The sequence below is a fragment of the Tasmannia lanceolata genome, unplaced genomic scaffold (assembly GCF_043159265.1).
Source record: "Tasmannia lanceolata isolate RefF3 unplaced genomic scaffold, GAP_Taslan_0.1 ptg000008l, whole genome shotgun sequence".
Lineage (NCBI taxonomy): Eukaryota > Viridiplantae > Streptophyta > Magnoliopsida > Canellales > Winteraceae > Tasmannia > Tasmannia lanceolata.
In genome coordinates this window covers 66525970-66551166 of record NW_027518685.1, presented here as the reverse complement: position 1 = coordinate 66551166, position 25197 = coordinate 66525970, and the positions used below count along the sequence as shown (strand labels likewise).

At 38.4% G+C, this 25197-nt stretch overlaps 2 protein-coding genes across 2 annotated transcripts in view; both read left to right on the top strand.

Moving 5' to 3' along the window:
- Window positions 1–16335, top strand: part of LOC143885489 (ABC transporter A family member 7-like) — a 37028-nt gene extending 20693 nt beyond the window's left edge. Inside the window, exons 7-18 of the mRNA XM_077389698.1 lie at window positions 5259–5417; window positions 10057–10219; window positions 10302–10427; window positions 10531–10614; window positions 10735–11102; window positions 12343–12543; window positions 12701–12810; window positions 13666–13750; window positions 14662–14790; window positions 14895–15000; window positions 15230–15318; window positions 15895–16335. Of these exons, the coding sequence (XP_077245813.1) occupies window positions 5259–5417; window positions 10057–10219; window positions 10302–10427; window positions 10531–10614; window positions 10735–11102; window positions 12343–12543; window positions 12701–12810; window positions 13666–13750; window positions 14662–14790; window positions 14895–15000; window positions 15230–15318; window positions 15895–16194 (1920 nt within the window). The 3' untranslated portion in view covers window positions 16195–16335. The remainder of the gene's footprint in view (window positions 1–5258; window positions 5418–10056; window positions 10220–10301; window positions 10428–10530; window positions 10615–10734; window positions 11103–12342; window positions 12544–12700; window positions 12811–13665; window positions 13751–14661; window positions 14791–14894; window positions 15001–15229; window positions 15319–15894) is intronic.
- Window positions 16336–20202: 3867 nt separating this feature from the next.
- On the top strand, window positions 20203–24700 carry LOC143883221 (uncharacterized). Its single transcript, XM_077386573.1, has 3 exons — window positions 20203–20282; window positions 20644–21187; window positions 24217–24700. The coding sequence occupies exons 1-3, from the start codon at window positions 20203–20205 to the stop codon at window positions 24427–24429; spliced, it is 837 nt and encodes a 278-aa protein (XP_077242688.1). The 3' UTR covers window positions 24430–24700.
- The last annotated feature ends 497 nt before the right edge of the window (window positions 24701–25197 follow it).

Below are 25197 nucleotides of genomic sequence, written 5' to 3'. Positions count from 1 at the left end.
CTATGGCGAATGAAGTGGCAATCAACCTCTATATGCTTGGTTCTCTCATGAAAGACCGGATTGGTAGCTATATGAAATGCAGCTTGATTGTCACAATACAGCTGAGCTGGAGCAGATGAAGAGAAACCAATCTCTGAAAGGAGAGAACGTAACCAAATAAGCTCCTCGCTGATATGAGACATAGCACGATACTCTAATTCGGCACTCGACTTGGAGACTATGTCTTGCTTCTTACTTTTCCACGACACTAGATTGCCACCAACAAAGGTGCAATATCCAGTGGTAGATCTCCTATCTGCTGGAGATCCTGCCCAGTCTGCATCACAGAAGCCTTCTACCCGGGTATGACCATGCTTCTTGAATAAGAGTCATTTCCCTGGTGCTTCTTTCAAGTAGCGAAGAATCTGAATCACTGCTGCCCAGTGAGAAGTACGGGGTGAGCTCATATGTTGGCTGACTGAGCCAACAGCAAATGATATATCTGGACGAGTGACTGTAAGATATATGAGCTTACCCACCAGCCCCCTATATCTGCCAGGGTCATCTAATAAATCTCCTTCTTCTGGAAGAAGTTTCCCATTTGGGTCCATGGGAGCAGACACAGGTTTCACTCCAAGGTGACCTGTCTCCTCAAGAAGATCTAGTACATATTTCGTCTGTGAGAGGGAGAGACCTCTAGTAGAATATGCAACCTCAATGCTAAGAAAGTATCTGAGACGACCCAAATCTTTGGTTGAAAACTCGTTCTGCAAGAAGGTTTTCAACCTGCGTATCCCCTCTGAATCACTGCCTGTAATGATGATGTCATCGACATATACTATCAATAGCACACAACCAGTAGTGGAATGAGAACTGAAGACGGAGTGATCAACTGCACATTGCTTCATGCCATAGTGCATGATAGCATCACTGAATCGTCCAAACCAGGCTCTAGGAGACTGCTTGAGACCGTATATAGACTTCCGCAACCGACATACTGAGGAGGACATCGCCCCCTGAGCAACATACCCAGGAGGTTGCTCCATATACACCTCCTCAGTAAGCTCACCATGTAAAAAGGCATTCTTGACATCTAACTGATGCAGAGGCCAGTCATGTGTAACTGCAAGAGATAGAAGAACACGAACAGACGGAATCTTAGCGACCGGCGAAAAAGTCTCTAAATAATCAACACCAAAGGTCTGAGTATAGCCTTTTGCCACCAACCGCGCCTTAAGGCGCTCAATAGTACCGTCAAGTAAGTGTTTGACGGCATAAACCCAGCGACAACCAACTGGTCGAGCCCCAGGAGGAAGAGGAACTAACTCCCATGTCTTATTGGCCTGGAGGGCCTCCATCTCAAGATCCATGGCCGCACGCCATCTCGAATGATCAAGTGCAGCTGGTAAAGACTGTGGCAAAGAAACAAAGGACAAAGAGGAAACAAAACTCCGAAACATCGGGGTGAGAGAATCATATGAAATAACAGAGGAAATAGGGTGAGCAGATTTATGGTTCTGGCACTATGCCTTCCCTCGAGGCGGTCTATCAGCGGGCACAACAGTGTCTAGGTGGATCCTCTCTTACTCCTGCTGTTTTTGATGGTCATGCTACCGCGGCATATGCAGTAGGAGATCGTCCTGTCCGTGGTGGTGGGATGTTTGGCCGAGGCCGTGGCCGTGACTCTAGCCGTGGCGGGCGTACCATGGGTACTGATTTCTCTAGTGGCAGGGGATATGGTGGTCGACCTCGTCCATATTGTACACATTGCCGGCGCGAGGGCCACCGTGATGAGACCTGTTATGTGCTACATCCTGAGCGTCGTCCCCCGCCGTCATCTCAGTTCGGGCGATCAGCGCACCTTTCTACTCTGGAAGACTCTGATCCTCGAGCATCTTCCTCCGGCTCCAGCCCAGCTGTACCGTCTTTCACTCAGGCCGACTATGATGAGCTCCAGCGCCTACGCTTGGCCGCCCATCCTCCCAGTGCTGGCTTTGCACAGCCAGGTAGCACTCCTGCCTCTCTTCTCAGTAGCTCGAGCTCCTGGATCATTGATTCGGGAGCCTCAAACCATGTGACAGGTACTCTATCATCACTCAGGTCTTTTCACCCTCTTTCCTCTCAGTCTATGACCCTCACTGATGGTCGTACTACTCCCATTTATGGTACAGGGAGTACCTTTCCCTACCCTGGTCTTACCCTCTCCTCTGTGATTTGTGTTCCCCAGTCTCCCTTTAACTTACTTTCAGTCAGTCAGCTCACTAAATATCTTAACTGCTATGTCTCATTTTATCCATCTTATTGCTTATTACAGGATCTTGCGACTGGGAGGACGATTGGTAAATGACGTGAGGTAGGTTGTATCGTCTGGATGGAGGTCCCCCCCGTACACCATTTTACACAGTTCTGTCGATGCCTACCAGTGGCACTGCCGCCTTGGTCATCCATGCATTGAGCGCTTACGGCGCACCTCTATAGTTTCTGTTCCTATTCAGTCTTTTCAGTGCGAGGCCTGTGAACTTGGAAAACACCATCGTGTGTCTTTTCCCTCTAGGCTTGTTAGTCGGGCCTCGCACCCTTTTGCTTTAGTGCACTCTAATGTATGGGGTCCCCTGAGAACTCCTTTATTTTTGGATATAGATATTTTGTTGTTTTCATTGATGACTATTCTCGCATGACTTGGATGTATTTGCTTCACGATCGTTCTGAGGTTTTCTCTGCTTTTCGTACTTTTCATTCTGAGGTTACAAATCAGTTTGATTGTACCCTCAAATGCTTGCGCACGGATAATGCTAGAGAATATTTCTCCACTACCCATGGGTTCCAGGATTTTCTTTCCAGTCGGGGTATTCTCCACCAGTCTTCCTGTGCTCACACCTCTCAGCAGAATGGTGTGGCTGAAAGGAAGATGCGCTCTTTACTTGATGGGGCTCGTTCTCTTCTTTTTCAGATGCGAGTTCCCAAGAGCTATTGGGGTGATGCTGTTCTTACTGCATGCCACCTTGCCAACCGGCTTCCATCCTCGGTTCTTGGTGGCTCTTCCCCCTTTGATGTGTTTTACCCTGGTCATGACCCCTTTCCTATCACCCCTAGGGTCTTTGGGTGTGTGTGTTTTGTTCACCACCTTGGTCCTGGCTTTGATAAGCTAGACCCTCGGGCTGAACGATGCATCTTTCTTGGGTACTCCCGTACCCAGAAAGATTATCACTATTACAGTCCTCGCCTGCGTCGGTCCTTTGTGTCTGCCAATGTCACATTCTTCGAGTCCGAGTCCTACTTTGTATCTTCTCATGAGAATCCTTCCACAGTTCCTGACTCGGACCTTCCTCTTCCCCTCCCCACCCTTCCGGCTCCTCTCCTCTCCCCTCCTGTATTAGTTCCTGAGACTATTCCTGTTTGTGATCCCTCATCTTCACTACAGGCTCCTGAGGCTACTGAGGCTCCTCCTCCCGCTGCGGGCGGAAGAAATTTAGACCATAGAGAGAAAGAGGGTTAGAACTTAGGTTGGGAGGGTTTGGGATTTAAGGTTTCATGAGGGATAGGAAATGGGATTAGTAGGGAAAAATGAGGGTTTTAATGAGGGAAAGGAAGGGAAGGGTGAAAATGGGAAGAAAGAGGAAGAGATTGGGGTGGAAGAGAGAGAGAGCGAGGGAGGAGGACGAGGAGCAGGGGCGGAAAAAAAATAAAATAAAATAAAATTGGCTGGGGCGAGTGGGAAGGGTGGGCGAGAAGAAGGAGAAGAAGGAGGAGCGTGATGGAGGGAGGGAGGAGAGAAGGAGAGGGGGAGCTTCTCCATTGGTCCCTAGGGCACAAAAACCCCTAGGGCTCTGATACCATGTTGAGAGGAGAAGAGATTAGAGAGAAAAGGAGGAAGTTAGGGTTTTCTCCCCCTTACGTTAGTATTTATATATAAAGAGAACATACAAAGACCACTATGCCCTTAGGGTATGCAATACACCTTCTAACAGACATTTAAGATGAAGCTTCATGAAGTGCTAGAATAAGCACAAATACACACTAAAAAACATCACAAAGCAAAAAAACCACCTATAATGGTTTGACAATATCGAACACTTTGTGACATGTTGTCGTGCTTGTCTAATAACTTAGCACATACTACATTTCACATGTAATTCATAGAAAATCCAAATTAGGATGCATTAATAGTTAGATCAAAGAAAGACACCCAGTTATGAAAAATGGGAATTAGAAAACCTCACCGTTATGTAGGGGTTATTGCATTCGATGCAGCCTAGTATCATTAGAGGGTTGTTATTTCTATGGACAATAATTGATGATTGGGACACTGCATTCAAAACATATTCTCTCTTGAATGATATTGCTTTGGTTTACCAGTTTCATCAAGATATAGCAAACCTTATTCAGGGTGAGAGTAGTACGATGATGGGTGACCTCTTGGGAAGTCCTCGTGTTGCAACCCTGTCTCTTAGGGGTTGGGCCTATAGCTCAATTGGTTGAGGCTTTGTATCTCAATCAGGAATTTTCTTTGCTCTGCTGTCAGCAATTAGATTCTTTCTAGATGAGGCATGACAATATATCCTAATATTTTTTCCTTCAGAAGTTATAATTAACTCAATTTGTTTCATTCATTCTTAAGAAACATGATTAGCAATAAAATTAGTTACACTTCTTTCTTGACAATATTTTTTTCTAGCCCACCCTTGGTGCACTATAGTTTTGCTCATGGGGAATTTTATCCAAATATGCTTGTAATTCCTTCCAGTCAATACCTTATACTTTGCCTTACTGCTTGGCTTTGACACGGTAGATATCTTTTTGCTTACCATTTCGACTATGTAGATAAGATTTAACTTTATTGGTAATTTGAACATTCTTTACTGTTAAAAATAAAGTCTAGGGTTAGAAGAGAGGAAGAAGAAGAGTAATGAAGGATGGAGACTCTCCACTAGGGAGCTTCTCATGAATATGATGTATATCCCATCTAGGGCAACATGAGTACAAAGACAATAATACCCTCTAATCTATGTCTAATGCCTAATCTACCCTTACATGTTATTCAACATTTACGATCTCACTTAAACCATAATTTATTTTAACTATGCTGCAGTCCACACAGCTAGACTTGATTTCCATACGACAGATTTTCTTTTTCAAATTAAAAGTCAGTCTTTCTACTGCGGAGTTAGGCTTCCCTAAGTTACATATGATCATTTTATTTTATTTTGCATGGATGTATTTTGTTTTTTTGCTGCTTTTAAAAGTCTACAGTGACGGCGTGCTTTTTCTTATATATGCAGGCCTCAAATGCCTACCTTCAATTCTTTAGAGGTAGTGGTGTAAAGATGGTATTTGATTTTGTTAAGGAAATGCCGAAACCTGCAACTAAGCTTAGACTGGATTTTTCTTCTCTTCTTGGTGCACTTTTCTTTTCATGGGTTGTTTTGCAACTCTTCCCGGTAAGCAAGGTTCTAACATAGATGTGGTCTGTATCTATTTTCAATATATTTTATCCAATTTATATTTCATTCCTTATCTGCACTGCAAGCAAGGTTCTAACATAGATGTGGTCTGTATCTATTTTCAATATATTTTATCCAATTTATATTTCATTCCTTATCTGCACTGCAATTTACATGAATTGAGCATCAGAACTCTCTCTCTCTCTCTCTCTCTCTCTCTCTCTCTCTCTCTCACACACACACACACACACACACACACACACATATCCATTATCAGTGACATTTTAGAGATTATATCTGATGATTATAGGGGCTAGAATACGCTTGATTTTAGTTCTTTCTGAAATAAATTAGGTAGGTGTCTTGACTAAACCCAATGTACCTACGACAAAATATAAAAAAATTTAAGTGTATTATTTCTGGATGCAATCTTGTCGTTTTAGGTTTTCTAGTATAAGAATGAACTTCAATTAATTGTAGTACTTATCAAAATTTTAATTCATTCATCTAACTTATCCTCTCACAGTTGTTAGAAGTTATCCTTTTAGATTTATTCAATCAGATGGGATGAAATAAACAAAATCTCAGCAGGAAAAAATTAGAGAACCGGAGTTAAGCTAAAAGATTATCTAACACCACAATCCCAAGTGACAAAGGATAGAAAAGCAGGCTGCAAGAACAAGCTAAGGCTTCATATTTTATATCAGATCTGCTACATACATGGCTAAATGATTTTAATATAAGAGAATTAGGGTTGCTCAACAAAAATAGATCTCGACCCTCATTTTAATTCTAATCCAAGGCCTACAAATTAGACCTAAAACAAAATGACTAGAACTGGCTAGGCTACCCTTGATGAAGTCATATCGTCACTTAAAAAGTCACATGACCAGAAAATAAAACAAAAGATAAGAATAGCATTTAAGTTAAAAAAGACATCCCCTCTAACATGCTGCCATGTTGCTTGATTCCACCCTTCTTTGGATTCTCAAACTCAAACCAGAATTGATCCTCTATGTGTATTGCATCAGTACCCCAAGTGTGGAAACTCAACCTCGAGTTTGTATCTTCCTTGCTATAAGAGTCACCGTCAATATACACTAAAACAATAATGATATACCTTATCTTAGGAAGACTGACTTTTCAACCTTACTCAAACTCTATCTCCATCATGGCCTTTCCAAACTTGTTGATCCATACCCTACGCGGTTGCTTGAGACTGTACACTAAAATAATAATGATATACCTAATCTTAGGAAGACTGACTTTTCAACCTTACTCAAACTCTATCTCCATCATGGCCTTTCCAAACTTGTTGATTGATACCCTACGCGGTTGCTTAAGACTGTAGACGGATTCTTTTATCTTGCAAAATTTATCCTTCTCCCCGTAAACTGAATAACCTGGTGGCATGTCCTTGTACACCTCCCCCTTAGAATCATTTTCACACCCCCGACCCGAGATCCAGGCTGGGCACGAGACAACGCCGCAAATCTGCACGGCGAACCCTACAAGCATGCAAGGCATTTCGATATCAAAAGCAATACAATCACGTATCCAAAATAAACCCAGGCAACTATCAGAGCGACAGTCAATATAAAACTAGAATATCAATGTCTATCAATGTTGTCTAAGGATGCATACTCACTCGCGAGTGTAAAACTAATGTAATACAATGCGAGACTACGCTCCGGCTCCAAATTCTTGCAAGATTCAAACCTCAATATCTGAAAAATATAAACCACGGGTGAGCTAATGCTCGGATAAGTAATAAAGCACTACTCTAGCTGGGTCTAAGCATGCCATAGGAATAATCGGTCAGAACATAATAAGAAGTCAGAACAAAACTAGAGTGTGAAGTGGGCACAAATTTCAATATGAGGTCTAATGCAACCAACTTGAGATAAATCATTTTACCATAACAAGAATCACACAAAATCCTATAGAATTCACATATCGAGACTGAAACTGAAATATGGTTGAAACACAAATAACTGAAACCAAAAAAAGTCAATGGACATAATTGAGATATTCAAAGGATTCACATATCACCATGGGTCAAAGATCAGAGGTTTCCAAGAAGAATCACATACTGAACAATAGGTACCGGAGTATATCTTAGATCAGAGCTTTCACATGTTTAACTAAATCAATATGGTACCAAAGTCATATGAGTCACTAAATATAAGTAGATATCCAAAGGTTCGTATACCATAGTTCAAAGGTGACAAAATCCAATAGATCACATAATAACAACAACAACGGCACACGGTGTGGGAACTAGTAATTCATCAAAGGAATAATAATAGATAATTCATAGGTCAAAACATAGCTCAAAGAACAAAATGTATAGTAATTCATCATGTCTTAACAAAATTCTTTAGGAACACAGGATATCCGTAATCAAAAGATCATATACACAATTCACAGGAACAAGAATCATGGGACAGGAAAACAAATGGACCAAAACACAAAAGCATGATAGACCCAATTCAAATCGAAGACGAGTTAATCATAGGATTTCACATTGATCAAATTCTTATGCAAGGTCATAAATCGAAAGGAGCGGCGAAGGAATAATCGAAACTAAAGTAATATAGTATTACTTACCTCGTGTGAAGAACCAATACTTTTCAAACTTCGGATCTTCAATAAACTATTATCAATAAATCATTCAACAATCATATAAGTATCTAAGATCGGTATATGGAACATCATAGAGGCACGGAACACTCTTTGGTGTTTAATCGGGAAAAGAACGCTAGGTTGAACTAGGGTTCCACTTAGTGTCATGAAATTAATCCCATTAGAAAGTCCTCAAACATTTTTGGAATTATTTTTAATAGAAAGTACTCATTCTCAGCATATCCGCATAGTACAAGAGCGTCGAAATCAGACGAGAACGAGCAAGTTACGATTTTCCGAAGTTTGAGCTGCCGTTGGGAAAACCAGTGCGCAGACGTCCGGCCCGAACCAAACCGAATATCAGACGGACGTCCACCCCCTCACGGACTGGGTTTTTCCCAAAACACGATTTTTCCCTCATTTTGGCACTGAAACAGCTATAACTCATTCATTTTACATCGGAATTGGGAGTGGCTGGGCTCATTGGAAAGCTTAGAACGAGGAGCTTCGAAAGAGGCCGAAAGCTCGCCGGAATCCCATCGGAACTTGTCGGAAAAAAGAAATAGGGAAAAATCCTACTTTCTTAACCCTAATCTCTAATCACAATGTAGGGATGATCTCGTACAAAATTTAAAACCAAAACCCCTCTTACCTTGATTAAATATATCCGGGGATGAAACGATCTCCAGGTACTCTCGAATGAGTCGAATCTCCCTAGGAACTCTTCTCTTTTTTCTTCTTCTCTCTTTCTTTCTTTCTTCCTTCTCTCTCCCGTTCTCTTTCTCTATTTTTCTCTCCCTCTCTTAGATCTAGGTTTTTCTTTTGAGAAAAATGACCTAAACACTAGTATTTATAGTGTAATTAGAAGCCCTAATCCAGGTTTTAGGGTGAATTGAACAAAAAAAAACCTACGAAATTCAGAAATTGCAATACTGGGGTATTTCAATCATCATGGAGGAGATAGCTGGGATAGTTTCCATCCTTTTTCACCTCCTCTTAGAATCACCATGGAAGAGACAGCTGGGATAGTTTCCTTCCTTTGTTCACTGCAACTCAACAGCTACTCTAATAGAATTCATTTTGGCCATGGGTTTAGGAGTCATTATGTCCATATGACAACATTATAACCCATGGTTGAGGAGATTTTTGGCAAACAAGCTATGTGGGAATGATAAGAAACAAATTGGCTTAGATGTTAGTATATCCTCCATTTTTTTCCTAATCGTAGTATTTACTTTTCCTTAACACATTGGGAAGATCAAATTCAGTACAATTGTAGGGGACATATTACAGATTTTAGCAATATTAGAATAATATCTGAATTTATAGATAAAGGTCACCTTAGATGAATCATGGTTAATGATTTTAGTGTGAGAAATTGTAACATCTTTCTCCTCATAAATTTTTCCTTATCATTGTTTGGTTTACCACTTTTATTCTTTTGGGTACGTGAACAACATGGAAGAAAGAAGGCGCCACTGCTGTTACTATTCACCTCGTTACAAGCTAATTCCAACTAAGAAATACTAATCGGAAAGAGATTTCCCTTTTTAGATAAGGGAAGGCCTTGAACCATTAAAAAAAGAAGAAGGGAAAGCCTTTGAGAGCAACATCCATTGACAAAAACTCCTTGTAGCCTACACCACATTTCCTTCAAAAGCCACTCTTAAGACACTTCCCACCAAACTTATTCCTATTTGCTTAGATTATCTAGAAAATAAATGTGTCCAAGGCCAGGTGTGTAAAGTGTAAAACAGAAAACCAAACAACAGAAATTAGAAGGCTTCTTCTTCTTTTTTAATGTTGTATTGGATCTTATCTTTCTAGGCTTTAATAAAATGCCTTCTTTCTTCAGAATTTAGGTCAACAATCAAATATAGTAATGAAATATTGTTTACACGCGGTATTTTTATTTTCCATTCTCTTAATATTTGTTTAACTTACTTATTTCTGCGATTGAGTTGGCTATACTGATCTGACTAGTTTTCTACTTTTCTGCCTTACAATGTAGGTTATATTGACAAATCTGGTTTATGAGAAGCAACGGAATCTACGAATCATGATGAAAATGCATGGACTTGGGGATGGCCCTTATTGGATGATATCTTATGCTTATTTTCTTTTTATATCTTCATTCTATATGTTATGCTTTGTGATATTTGGATCTCTTATAGGTAAGATAATATTTATAGAAATATTTTGGTTTAGAGTTATTTCAGATCGAGCACTTCAATTCAATCAGTTCCTTATTTTCAGGTTTAAAATTCTTCACACTGAACGACTATAGCATACAGTTCGTGTTCTTTTTCATTTATATAAACTTACAGATTGCACTGGCTTTTCTGGCGGCAACAATTTTTTCAGACGTCAAGACTGCTACAGGTCTGACTCCATTAGAATGAATCTATCATAAATAAAGAGTAAAGCCTATATTTATTCACAACCTTAAGTGACACATTTTTATTATTGAATTTGTTGACCTCAGTTATTGGGTACATATACGTGTTCGGATCGGGGCTCCTAGGGGCCTATCTTTTCCAGTTTTTCGTTGAAGATAGATCCTTTTCAAGTAAGTGCACAAATGAAAAAGAATATTAAAACTAGTTCCCATTATCTTTATTTTTTTTTTTATTCATAATTATTTGATATTCTTCATTTTATCCAACCGTTTGCATTATTAATATTGCAGGAGGTTGGGTTTTAGTTATGGAGATTATTCCTGGATTTTCTCTATATCGAGGGCTATATGAGCTTGCACAATATTCCTTCACTGGATATTATACGGGAAATTCGGGGATGCGTTGGAGAAATTTGAATGATAGTGAAAATGGAATGCGAGCTGTCTTAGTCATCATGATTGTAGAATGGATAGTATTGGTTCCAATTGCATATTATTTAGATCAAGTTGCCTCCTTAGGTAGTGGAATCAGAAAACATCCTCTATTTTTTCTGGAATACTTTAAGAAAAAGCCTTTGCCATCACTTTGGAAGCCAAGCTTGAAAAGGCAGGGATCAAAAGTATCTATAGAAATGGAGAAACCTGATGTTGCCCAAGAGGTATGGTCTTTATGCATCATTTATTTTACTACACTGTTAAATACATCTTTTAGTATTGTGTGTTTCTCTTTGCAGCTATTTTTTAGCATCTATAAAGGTCTTTCGTTGCTACCATAAGTTTACGAAATGACTAAAATGTTTCCGTTTCCCTCCACACTGAAACTGCTTTTAGAATTGAAACGCATACCAAAACCAAATTTTAAGTGTATTAGTGGTATACTATATCAGTATGTTATATATTTTATTTATATGAACTCTGTGAAATATAATTTATATATTATTTTTGTGTGTGAGTGTGTAAATGACATGTGAAATGTGGTATCTACTGAATTATCAGATATGCATTTTGTGAATGCCACTAGGTGTTAGAAATTGTTAAACTATTTTGGATTGTTATCTTGCTTATAAGATAGTTTGTAAGTGTGTATTTGTGCTTATTCTAGCATTTCCTGAAGTATTTGTGTGTTTGTGTGTTTGTGCTTATTCGAGGATTTCCTGAAGTTTCATCTTAAAATTCTATCATTTGCATATGTTTCCATACATTTCCATGATTTTGTAGGATTTCATCGAAATTTCCAACAAAAACCGGTATGTATTCGTTTTTGATAAACATGCCCAACTTAAAATTCAGTGTCATAAAGGATCTTCACGGTATAACCATCTCGCTTTTTCCTCTTTAGAATCTGAAAGATTTCTCGTTGGCTATTTGGCAGTACATATGGATCTATTAGAAGCTCAGTTATCATTATGAGGGTTCAAATTGGATGCTGTGACATTCTTAACTCAACTCAATTAAGCCTTTGTCCCAAACTCGTTGGGGTCGGCCATTAAAATTCATAATTTTTACATTTAACTCCATACCGCTTTCCACATTCTATTGTCAGCATTTTTAATGCAGGACTCTGGATGCTATCAGAATCATAATGTTGTTCTGATATAATTGTTCAGGAATTTTGTTTCTGATGGGAACCCTTTTTAACTGAACTCCGAAGCACTTGTCCTTTTATCTTTAGATCTTGAATAAGAACTAAAAATTATAAATTTTGTGTTGTTTTCATTGCATAAAAATTATAATATTCATTTATAGTTTATTAGAGAAACTTTTATAAAGCATAGATTCAGCCCCTACTGGTATTATAATATGTCTTGGATAGTCTTGGGTGTTCCATGTTTATTTAAACTATTTACTTTCAAATATTTCTTAAATTTAATATCTTATCCTTTTCTTAATATATTTCAGAGTGAGAAGGTTAGACAGTTACTACTGGAGCCTGCTACGAGTCACGCCATCATCTGTGACAACCTCAAAAAGGTGTATCCAGGAAGGGATGGAAACCCTGAGAAATTCGCAGTTCGTGGGTTATCTCTTGCTCTGCCTCGAGGGGAATGCTTTGGTATGCTTGGCCCCAATGGTGCTGGAAAAACCTCTTTTATCAACATGGTTAGCAGATATTTCTCTAAACTCAGAAGATTTTGTTAATATGATGGTTAAATGTCTATAACTATTTTGTTTAATGTTTAGAATTTCATTACGTAAACTTAAGTAAGAGATAGGATCAAAATCTCATTTTATTTCTTTTCTTTTAATATATTCACAGATGATTGGGCTCATCACTCCAACCTCTGGTGCTGCATTCGTTCAGGGATTGGACATTCGAACTGATATGGACAAAATATACACTAGCATGGGTGTATGTCCACAACACGAGTAAGCAATATTCACATTCATGGTTGAAATGGAATAAAATGTAGCATTATTTGATGTAGTATGATAATAACCGATTGGGGAAGTTATATCAGTTTTCTTGCCTTCTTAATTAATTCATATATATATATATATATATATATATATATATATATATATATATGAGAAAACGGTTCCTACACATATGTGTAGATAAGTTATCTACACACTAGCTTAAAATACAGTGGGGGCCACATTATTTGGGTGATCCAAACCATTCATTTTTAAGGCCCTCACATAGATAGGGTGTCCATAAAAAATCAGATCCATAGGATCATCCTAACCATTTGAACTGTGGAGGCAAAAAATGGACTAATTTGTGAAGGTTTAAAGACATCCATTTTACCTCCACAAATCGTAGGGTTGGGATGATCCTATGGATCTGATTTTTTGTAGACACCCTATCTATGTGAGGGCCTTTAAAATGGATGGCTTGGATCACCCAAACAATGTGGGCCCCCACTGTATTTTAAGCTAGTGTGTAGAGAACTCTCTACACATATGTGTAGGAACCGTTTTCTCTGTATGTATATATATATATATATATATATATATATATATATATATATATAGAGAGAGAGAGAGAGAGAGAGAGAGAGAGAGAGAGAGAGAGAACATTTCCTACACACTTGTGTAGGTAAGTGTGTGTGTGTGTGTGTGTGTGGTTTTTTTGCCTTCTAATAACTGAACTGCAAGTGTGTAGGAAATGTTCTCTCATACATACATATATATATATATATATATATATATATATGTGTGTGTGTGTGTGTGTGTGTGTGTGTGGTTTTTTTGCCTTCTAATAACTGAACTGCAATACAGCTTGCTTTGGGAGGCTCTAACAGGTCGAGAGCACCTTCTATTTTATGGTAGATTGAAGAACCTCAAAGGTGCTGCCTTAACACATGTAAGTACAAGTAACTGGCTTGCTTTTCATATAATTCTTTCAATTTAATTTGAGTTTCATTTAAAACTGACGTGTAGAATTAGTCGTTTACTATTAGAAAGAACACTTGTATATACTTAATTCATGAGGTATGCACCATTACCTGATTAATGATACAAAGAGAGTCCATTGGCGCATCTCAAACACAAGTGCATATTAGGTAATCATGCCCTAGTTTCGCAACCAGGTAATGATGACAATCTTTAGTACATTACCAAAGTGAAAATTAAATAAATAGTTTATTTTCCAATCATTACCCACCCCAAGCTGAAAAATACCTTAATGTAGCCTCGCCTCAAAAAAGCGGATTGTGTTCTAATGTGCTTATTTCTTTCTATGGAAACTGGATTAGCAAGAATCGGAATGAAACTATGGCCATGGATTTAAATTTCAGTTTCAGTTTCGGCCTTGGCCGGAACTGAAATTTCGCCAGTAAAAAAGTATTAATTTACCGAAATTTTGCATATTGGCCAAAATTTCGGAAAAATAAAAAATAATATATTTTTGAAAAAAAATTCATTTTGTCGGAAATTTCCGAAATTTCGGTTCGGTCCCAACCGCGGATTTCGCCGAAATTAAAAACCATAACTATAACCACCACAACCAAGAGGTAGCTTCCTTACCAAGAGCAAGAAGAGACGAGTCCACATCTCTATTTCTTTTTTACTATGAGAATGGTTATTTAAAGAGGGATCCTTGGTCATTCATCATATAATAATTGTACCTCAAATTGTGAGTGCACTAGTAGACAAACCCACTGAAATGGCCTTTGTATGAACTGAAAAAATGTCTCAAATATATTTTTCACCAACATATGTCTTTACAGGCCCATATCGTAGTTCTTTCAATCCTTTTTTGTTGTGTTGTTGCAGGCAGTGGAAGAATCTTTGAAAAGTGTAAATCTCTTCCATGGAGGTGTTGGTGATAAACATGCTGGCAAATATAGTGGTGGTATGAAAAGGAGGCTTAGTGTTGCTATTTCTTTGATTGGGGATCCTAAAGTATGTTTAGCCTGTATTCCATTAACTTCCATATTAGTCATAGTGTTCAAATATACTGACATTGCAAAACTAACTGACAATCTATTCCTCAAAAATCTTGATAGGTTGTCTATATGGATGAGCCTAGTACCGGATTAGATCCAGCTTCCAGAAAGAACTTATGGGATGTTGTGAAGCGCGCAAAGAAAGACCGTGCAATTATACTCACTAGTAATACATAATATTCCTTGTCATTATGAATTTCTCCAAGTGTGTCCATTTTAACTGGGTTCCTTTGGTTGGATTGATCGTCAGTTTCAACAAAAGCAAGCTTTTTTAGCCAATAAATGTGACTTTCTATGTAAATACTTGTGTGTCGACATCAAAGTAACCCGTAATTTAGTTCTTCCATTGATGCTATATTAGATTTCTTAATTAAAAGCTTACCTGCTTATGACAGCACATTCAATGGAAGAGGCAGAGGTTCTTTGCGACCGGTTGGGAATCTTTGTGGGCGGCAGCTTGCAGTGCATAGGAAACCCAAAAGAGGTAAATGTACTTAATTTACTGAAATTAAAGTGTTATTAGTATTGTTTTGAGAGAACATCGTCTCCTACTTTCTTTAAGTAGTTAAGCTAGCATCGAACCCGTGATCTTAGGCCATGTTTGGCAACCATGAAAAATTATTTCATGGAATATTTATGGGCCCAATTGTGAAAGAGAAGCTGAGGGAGGGGCATAGACTGTGGAGAGGCATGATGGGAGAGAGCATGGAGAAAGTATGAGAAATCCCTAAAAATAGTGAAAAAAATTGCTATTTCAAATTGAGTATTTTCCCTGTTTCATGCTCTATTTCAAGTTGAGTATTTTCCCTGTTTCATGCTCCCCTCACTCTCACCCTCTCAAATCTCTCCCTCTCTGTCCATATGGAACAACTGGCCCCACTAATATTCCATGGAGTATTTTTTCATGGTTGCCAACCATGTCCTTTATGTTAACCAATTGAAGTGACATTAATATGTTCATGGGAGATTCTTGCCTCGAACTCTAATGACACAAATCCAAATACAAACCAACAACAAGCAACATGATAAACAAATTACTTCTAAATTGGTTGTGTTTCAGCTAAAGGCTAGATATGGAGGATCTTATGTGTTTACAATGACGACATCTTCGAATCAAGAAGACGAAGTGGAGAACCTAGTGCACCAACTTTCTCCAAGTGCAAACAAGATATATCATATATCAGGAACCCAAAAGTTTGAATTGCCAAAGCAAGAAATTAGAATTTCTGATGTTTTCCAAGCAGTTGAGAATGCAAGGACCAAGTTCACTATTTATGCATGGGGTTTGGCTGATACTACCTTGGAGGATGTCTTCATCAAAGTTGCTCGAGGAGCTGATTCATCTGACATTCTTGCGTGATTAGTAGAAAATCAAAATCCCACTAGGTAATTACTTTTTCTTCTTCTTCTTCTTCTTGATACTGTTGTGTATATGTGAGGAACTAGTTGTTCTATGTTGTAATATTTTTGTAACCATAAAATAACTGTTGAATTAGTTTAACTAGTTTTGTCTTTGAACTTGTGGGATGTACTGACTGCCAGCCCTCCATCAGCAGAAGCTTCTAGTGGTGGGGAGCAAGTGACTCCTAATGAGAGAGACTTTGAATCCCCAAATATTAGTTTGAATTCCAAAAGAGCAAAATCTTCTAGGCAGTAGAGGCTTACTAGCTTACAAGACTTGCTGGGCCAGAAGCAGACAATAGAAATAGAAGTGCAACATGGTTCGCTAAAAAAAAGAATTGGAATAAACCTGAACCGGCTCGATTTTATGGTAAAAGCTCAACCCGAATTCCTAAAAATCGACCCGCACAACCCGAATTCCTAAAAATTGACCCTGGTTGCACCCCCACCCACACGGTTATGATCCTAAATGGTTTAAGGCCCTATCCTAACATGTTCCATCTCTTGGGGCTTTTTGATGTATTGAGGTATCCAACATTTGGTATCTAGAGCTCGTGCTTGTGCTTGACTAACGGAAGGGGCGACATGTGAAAACTGCTATATAGAGCAACTAAAGTGAAAGCCGCCATAGAGTAGGCCACCGGATGAAAAACAACTAGAATGAAAGCCGGCACAGAGCGGGCTGCGGGCTGGTGGTGGTAGGGGCCCTTGAGAACAACCAGAGTGAAAGCCTTCAAAGACTCCGCAGTAGAATGTTATGATCCCGAGTAGTTTAAGAGCCTAACGCAACACATTCCATCAGTCCTGAGGCTTCCGAGGAATTGGTTAGGTAGCTAACACAGGCCAAGACTGGCTCATACTGAACAGATATGTGATCTCTTTTATCAAGCCCTGAACATATAAATATGAACATTCAAAATTTGTGGGATATAGCAAAAGAAACTCCATTTCCAATGGGAACCTGATTAATCTTCAGCTATATAGTGTACAGCTATATCATGTTTGAAATTTGAAAATACATTATTCAAGCATATGCCATAAACATAAGAAGAAAAACACATACCATTGCATGGATCAACGATAAGGTTAAACATAATCCTGTAGTGCAAGACTGGCAAAATTTCCTGGAATTTTTTTCCTTGTCTAATGATTTTGTTGAGGTTATGCTATCCCCTGAAATAAATTTAACCTAAAAATTGACATTAACAAACCTTTTAAAGAAATTGTTTTCTATGATCCATTTCTTTCGGACGTAAGATTTGTTTCAAGCTCAATTTACTTATAACCATATAGAGCCTGAAGGAAAAAAATTTCTTAAGAAATCGATTATCTTGTGCAGATTATACTAGAATGCTTATTGAAGAATGAAAATATTCAAAGTGAAAGTGGTGCAAGCAAACTACTATTAATCCACCAAAAGTAGAAAATTTACTAAAGAATTGAACAATCTCACAAATCCAATCTTGGGAGATAAAATTATACTCTGTGCTGTCAAAATATGACCAAAGTAAAAGGTAAAATCCAAAACATAAAAATGAAAACTCATAACTACTCATTTTCCTCCTAAATATTATATCAAAATTACATACATGTATAGGCCTAAAACGCCTTAAAATCCTAGTTTAATCCTAACCATACATATGTAATCAATTTTTGTCCTTAAATCATCTTAAATAAACCTTAATTTTTATTTTAGAGCAATCTAAGATAAAGAAATACTAAGTATTTTACTTTATATTCATAATTTTATTATCCATTACCCCTCAAAACATAGTTAAACCTTGCCTAAAAATTAAGAATAAAAATCTCTATAAACAATAATAACCCAACCTACCAATTTCTATAATGAACAAAACTCTATAAGACCTATTATCAATGTTCACATGATGTTTTGGGTGCCTTCAGGTCTAATTTTGGATCTCTGTTTACCCTCTTTTAGGTCTTAGTAATTGTCATTCTTGAATGATTATCACAATGCGCAATGGATTCCATTATTGATTTCATTACCCTTTCCCCGACAACATTTTCAACCTTATTGTATTAGTTCCGCACTTTCATAAATCAGTGCATATTCCTCGGTACCATTGAGGTATCTAAGTACCCTAATTACAACTTTCTAGTATAATGATCCTAGATTTTGCTGGAACCTACCAGGCGTTCTCACTGAAAAGCATAGGTCAGGTCGCATACATAACATAGGGCATTGTGGATATAATGGCTTTATTGTAATTATCAATTGATGATGGCTGAATTGGTTAATTACAAGACTAGGCAAAGGATGACCATTTTTTTCCTTCAAAATTGGAGAAATGCAAGACCTAGTCCTAGTGTGGAGGAATCACGGGTAGCTCACTGAGATAACAGGAGGTTGTGGTTGGAAAGTTTTCTTTTGCTGAACTAGGATGGTCCATGACCCCCCATATATCTCAAATCGACTCCCCATGTGTCTTTCTCTTTCCTCTGGGTTAGAGAGAGAAAGAGGAGAGAGATAGACACATGGGGAGTCGATTTAAGATATTTGGGAGTCGATTTATCACTGCCCATATTATAATTATGATAGAATTCTCTTATGATAGTTTATAAGAAAATTCTAATTAGAGGAATGATAGAATGAAGGGCGCTCTTGCAAAAATCAGCTCCAAGGGCACCTGGTTGCTTTTTACAAAGTCAACGTGGTTTCCACTTTTTAGGCGCATTCCCTCTTTTTTCAGGGCTGCACTTTTCATAAAGTAACCAATAGGGGTGCCCTTGGAGCTGATTTTTGCAAAGGTGCCCTTCATTCTATCATTCCTTAAATAATTATACTTTTTCAAATAATTCCAACAACCATTTTCAACTTTTCACATCCCTTTTCCTTCAACTAATCCCATTACCTTAAACAGACCCCATATACCTAAGCTTCTGCTACATCGCTATAATACCTATGCAGAAGGTCAATTTTAAAAGCAATGGTAAAATTGTAATTTTTATTCCTACAAGGTAGTATGTATAGGGGCCTGTACTTGAGTTCTGACTGCACTTCCAAATAAACGACTATTAAAATTAAAATTAGGGGAGTGATAAATCGACCCCCATATATCTTAAATCGACCCCCTATGTCTATCTCTCTCTCCTCTGGGGGTCGATTTATCACTGCCCTAAAATTAATAGTTTCTCTTGTCTTGGTGGAACCCTAAATGAGATTTCATAGATCTCTCTTGTCGAGATTATCTGAACCTCAATTGGCCGGCTTTATGGTTACTGTTTAGACCAACAGCACCAATCACTCTGTAACTGTTCACAACTGCCCCACGCCCTTGAGAGGGAATTTACTGCTAACTTTCATTTTTTATTTTTAAACTTGAAATGCTTTAAAATTAAGGGAAATGTTATCAGCACTACTGTATTTTGATGAGTGCACTCCTCACTTTATTAAAAGTATAGTACGGACCGCACCATAGGATGATCCAAACCGTCCATTAGATGGGCCATAGCCTGAATAGGTTGTCCCCCAAAAATTATTTCCATTGGTTGATTCTAACCCTCGATCTATACCGGGTTAGGATCAACCCTATGAAACATTCAGATTGGAGGGATACGATCAGCCCATGGAAATGATTTTTGGGCACAACCTATTTAGGTTGTGGCCCATTTAATAGACGGTTTGGATCATCCTATGGTACGGGCCATACCTTACTTTTAATAAAATGAGGAGTGCCCTCATCAAACTACAGTAGTGCTGATAACAGTTCCCAAAATTAATTGTGGCCTCTATCTTTTGAACTGAGTGGCTATTAGTGCACACTGACTACCCAGGGATGTCTCGTGGTTAATCATTGCTTGTTTGCTCATGTGTCACCCAATTCTCATCCCTGTAATCTTCAAGCTAAAACCACAAAAAAGGCAGAATTTTGCTTGAGTTTCTTGGGAATAATGCTTTTCTCACTTTCACTCTTCCCTCATCCTTTCTTCTCTCTTAATATTGGCAATGACACCCCCCTACCGCTACTCTTCTACGAGGATGACAACCAAACACTACTTAATACCATCCTACAAGATAAGTTCTAGGTAATCCAATGCTTGTCTCCTCCTTGTTAACACCTTACACTCTCATTTCCCCCTAAATTGTGGAAATAAAACTTTTTCCCAAAGCTTTGTTCACTTGCGTTCCCTGGAAAGCCTGGAAAACAACCTCTTTTTTTTCTTGACAAGACAGAATTCTGGTGTTCACTGGCTTTCTAGTGAAAATAGAATTACACATGTGAAATTTCTCCAATAAGTCAAAAATAACATGGAAAAGCCCATCCCCCCTTTAGGGATTTCATTTCCTACAAAAAATACATGGATTTCGTTCCCCTGAAAAATTAGTGCAAAAAGAAGGGCAAGCAGTTTCCCTAGAAACCTTTTCCTGCGCAAGTGAATAGTCTAGAAACAGTCCAAGGAAACCTTTTCCTGCACATATTCCCTGGATTTCTTTTCCTAATGCCAAGTCAGATTACCGGGAAACATTTTATTTTCCTTTCCCGGGAAAACAAGTGAACAGAGCCCAAGTGAAAAGAATTATTTTTTCCCAAGAAATAGTTTTCCAGAAATGTTTTTCTCGCGAGATTCCGTTGAAATGGAGAAAGAGAGCGAGAAAGAAGATTGAGGAGACGAGCAGTGACCAATCTCCTCGACCAAACCCTAACCCTAACCCTAACCCTAGATCCGTGAAGACGCAAGTTCCAGAGGTGGAGATCCACCTCTTCCGGCGTGGAAAAGGCCCAATTGAGGTCTTCAAATCGAGTTTAGGAGGATGGGATCGAGATCAGTTGGAAATTATGGAGATTCTCGACAAGTACAATCTCAAATCTCTCTTCGCATTCAATCCTGCCTCGGGTAGAGGCGTTCCCATCCGTTTTAACCCTAGAAATGGAAAGTCATTGCGCCCTTACGCTGATGGATCCGTGATTTTCATTGATGGAAAGCCCAAGGTATTGATTTTATCTTCATTTGTTTATTTCTTTGATCTTGGTGTTCATCTTTATTTGGAAATAATTCAACATATGGTCTGATTGTTTAATTTGATTATTTTGAAATATTATTATTAGATGAAAACATAATGCTACCTTTCGATGTAAATTTATTGGTAAGAGTCATTGAGCTTGGAATTGGGACGATAACTTGAAAATTTAGGAAAATTCAATGTTGCTGCAGAGTGCAGACAAATGCTTATTATTTTATACACACATTGTTAGCATTATCATAGACAGGTTGTTTGATTGTCCATCCACCCTACCCCCAACTATGTGGCACTTCCTCAGTCCAACTCTTTGTACTTTCCCTGCTCATGTTTCGTGTGTGCAGCAGCTTTTATACCTATCTGAGTGGCAAAAAACTCAACTCAACTCAATTCAACAAAGCCTTTGTCCCAAACTAGTTGGGGTCGGCTGAAAATGAATCCTTTAGAAAAATTTAATGAGGAAGGTGAAAGGAATCTACCCGGCTCTAATCCCGGCTCTAGTTGGGTTCTTCTACGTGGATCATTTTCTTCCATTCTCTCCTATCCAAGGCCATGTTCTCTGTTATGTTCCTAGCTATCCAGTCTTTCCTCACTGTTTCTAGCCAAGTTGTTTTTGGTCTGCCCCTGCCTCTTTTTACTCTATCAATTTGGCACAAGTCGCCTCTTCTCACCAGAGCATCCAAAGGCCTACGTTGGATATGTCCAAACCATCTTAAGCGTTGCTCTCTCATCTTCTCCTCAATTGGTGGCACCCCCACGTTTTTAAGAATGTCTTCATTTTTAATTCTATCTAACCTTGTGTGGCCGCACTTCCATCTAAGCATTCGCATCTCCGCTACACTAATCTTATGCACATGCTGCTTCTTGGTGGCCCAACATTCTGAGCTGTACAGCATGGCTGGCCTCACAGATGTCTCCCCCAAGTGTAAATTCATGGCTTTGCCCCTGATTGGTGCTGCTGCAACTGCCACGTCAGAGTCAATGGCTGCTGCAACCACCACAATGAATTCCATTGAAAAATGTTTTCTATGTACCTACCTATAGTACGTACTTACATATATTATGCATATTGACCAACATTAATGTTGACCTGTATGCACTTTAAACAATGTTTCCTAAGAAGGCGGTCTCTAATGTCATTGGATTTTTGTATTCATTATTGGAAATAAGAGTATAAATTACCAGCACAGTAACAATGCTGGTTCTGATTTAAGCAATAAAATATAAGAGATTTTAAATTTGTGGAACATTAATTATTAGAGCCCCAACCAAAGTTTTCATTTTCGTTTCGTCTTGTCTGGAATGGACGAAAACTTTCGTTCCGGAACGGAATGGCCATATATTATATTTCCTTTTGGATTTCGGTCCATTTCGTTCACCCGAAATTCGGAATTTTGTACGAAATGGGCGAAATTTGGAATTTTGTATGAAATGGGCGAAATGCCCAATTTTGTCCGAAATTCGTCCAAAATTTTGTTTTTCATCTCAATGTGGTATTTTTCCAATTTTAAAATTTCTTAAATTCTATCATGTCCAAACATTATTAAATCTCAAAAGTCCGGTAAAAAAATATCTCATAATTTGGTCTCTAAAATTTTTTCATCTTTTCGTGCACTAGTCAACACGGGTCAACATAGGCAGTTCAACTGATAGTGATTTTCCTTTAAGTATTGGATCTTTTACTATTTGGTTCATTTAGTTGTGTTTTTTTTTTTTTTTAACAATTTCTGAAATTTTGGATTTTTTTTCATATTTTTAGCTCTTAAAAAAAATTGCAGTCGTTGTAGCGGGAACAAAAAGTTTTGAACGAAATGACCCAAATACCGAAACATTTTTTTCCGATCGCCAAAGCGAAATGGCAAATGAAACGAAATTCACAACTAAGGCCCCAACTGTAGTATGCTTCTATCTTCAATACAGTTAAGCGAGGAAAATGCCCTTCCACTGGTTATGAATGTACCTGCTTTCAGCATGGCTACAATGCTGATATATCAGAAACAGAGAGGGGGGAGAGGGGAGGATATGGGGGGTCACTGAATGACCCTCCCTGTTGTTCCTTATAATAAGTATTACTTTAATTAGGTTTAAGATGTTTTCCCTCCTTTGTTTCCTTTTTATTTTCCTTAGATGAATGAAATGAGTTTTGTCTTACTAGTCACATGCCTTTCTGACAAATAAACTGACTCAAACTTCAATCAATCTTGTCTAATGAGCTGGTCAGATAAATGAAAACTTTATAAACATTTATGGTATTTGTTACTGAGATTAGCTATCTTTTCCATACCGTAGAACTAAAGGTATATTTTTGCTGATCCTTTATTGAGACCCAGTTGTACCAAGGTATGTGAGAGACCAATCTCATCCTTAAAATAGAAACAATCGATAAATTTCATGATAAGCACATTAAGTGGGGTCACACACCCTGTAATGCTCATAATGAGTGAATACTTCAAGCATGAGAGACCTGAATCACTTTCTTTCAGCGTCCAAAGATGATCACCGCTGAGTCTAGAATTAGGCTTCCTATTTTCATCGACTGCCAGATTTTGAATTCCATATTCGTTTATCCATTACAGAAATGTCAGGTTCTTTCTATTTTGTTTTATTCAGTTCTAATTTGCAATTATATTGGAAATATTCTGTACTGGTCAGAGGTTCATTGTTTTTTTTTTTTGAAGTGTCCCTATCTGAAGAAAGTATTATGTTAATTGATCTCTCTCCCTCTCTCATTATGCTGATCAGTGTTTAAAAACTCCTTGACTCGGCAAGGAACTCCCCCGAGTCGACTCCTTTTTACCTCGGCCGCATTCCGCTTTTCACCACATCCGCGTTCCGCGTTTTGCCTTACAGAGTCAATAAACTCCTTTGACTCTCCCGAGTTATGACCTTGTCAACCGTGTTAACCGCGTTCTTGGCCGCGTCCGCGCCGAGTCAACAAGGATTTTTCTTGGCCGCGTTCCGCGTCAAATCCGCTTTTTTAAACACTGATGCTGATTGCAGGATTCCTTGGTAAAGCCTATATCAAAGATCTTGCCCAGTGTAGCTGTGTTGGTCCTTCTAATAACATTGCTTCTGAGGGAAACTCCAGATTGGATCAAGAAGTCAAACTTCTTTGGTGGTACCTTCCCTCCTTGGGTTCTTGCTTGTATGGTTATAGTTTTCACTCGCCTGAGGAAGAGAACTAGGGATATTTTGAAAAAGTACGGTTGGTGAATAGATGCCATGTCTAATTTGAAGGGTATGCAATATTACCTGCTGACATTGTCATGCAATATTACTGTTGTGGAAGTTTTTGGCTTGACTGGTTATAAATACTTGCAGGAGACGTACTTAATCCTTCTATAGTTGGCGGGTGTACATCTAGAACTGTACTAAGAAAGAACATAAAACATTTAGTTATTGTACTTCTTATTGTATTTGATTGTTAACAAGAACATTTGTTAAATGAAAGTAAAAGAGTCTATAAAACACATGGATTAAGGAAGATGGAATTGAGACCTGATAAAATGAACCACTTTGCCACCTCCTCTCTTTGATAAACTTTCTGCTATTAGAGTTTCCTCACAATTAACATTACAAGATGCTACTTGTGACACGCGTCCAAGATCTCTCCTGTTGTTCTTAGCAATATCCAAGGGAACTTCTTCTGTTTGCTCATCCATCTATTGACATTAGGAGAGTCCCTTTTGATCTCAGCTAAACCTAAGAAATGTAATGCATTGAGGCTTTGGCCTCACTCAAGTCCATAACACCAGTTGGGATCCAATAAGCACATCCTAACTTCATAACACCAATGCTCCTATTTAAGAGGAACTTTCTGCGTTAAAAGAATTTTAAGATATTTGCAAAGGTATTGAATCCATTTACCTACAGAAATGTGTGATTTTTGAGTCTCTTAAGGTTAATGAGTGGTGGGCATGGTTTTAAAATTTCATCGAAACTGACACGAAACAACCAAAATGTTTCCGTTTCCATCCCGAG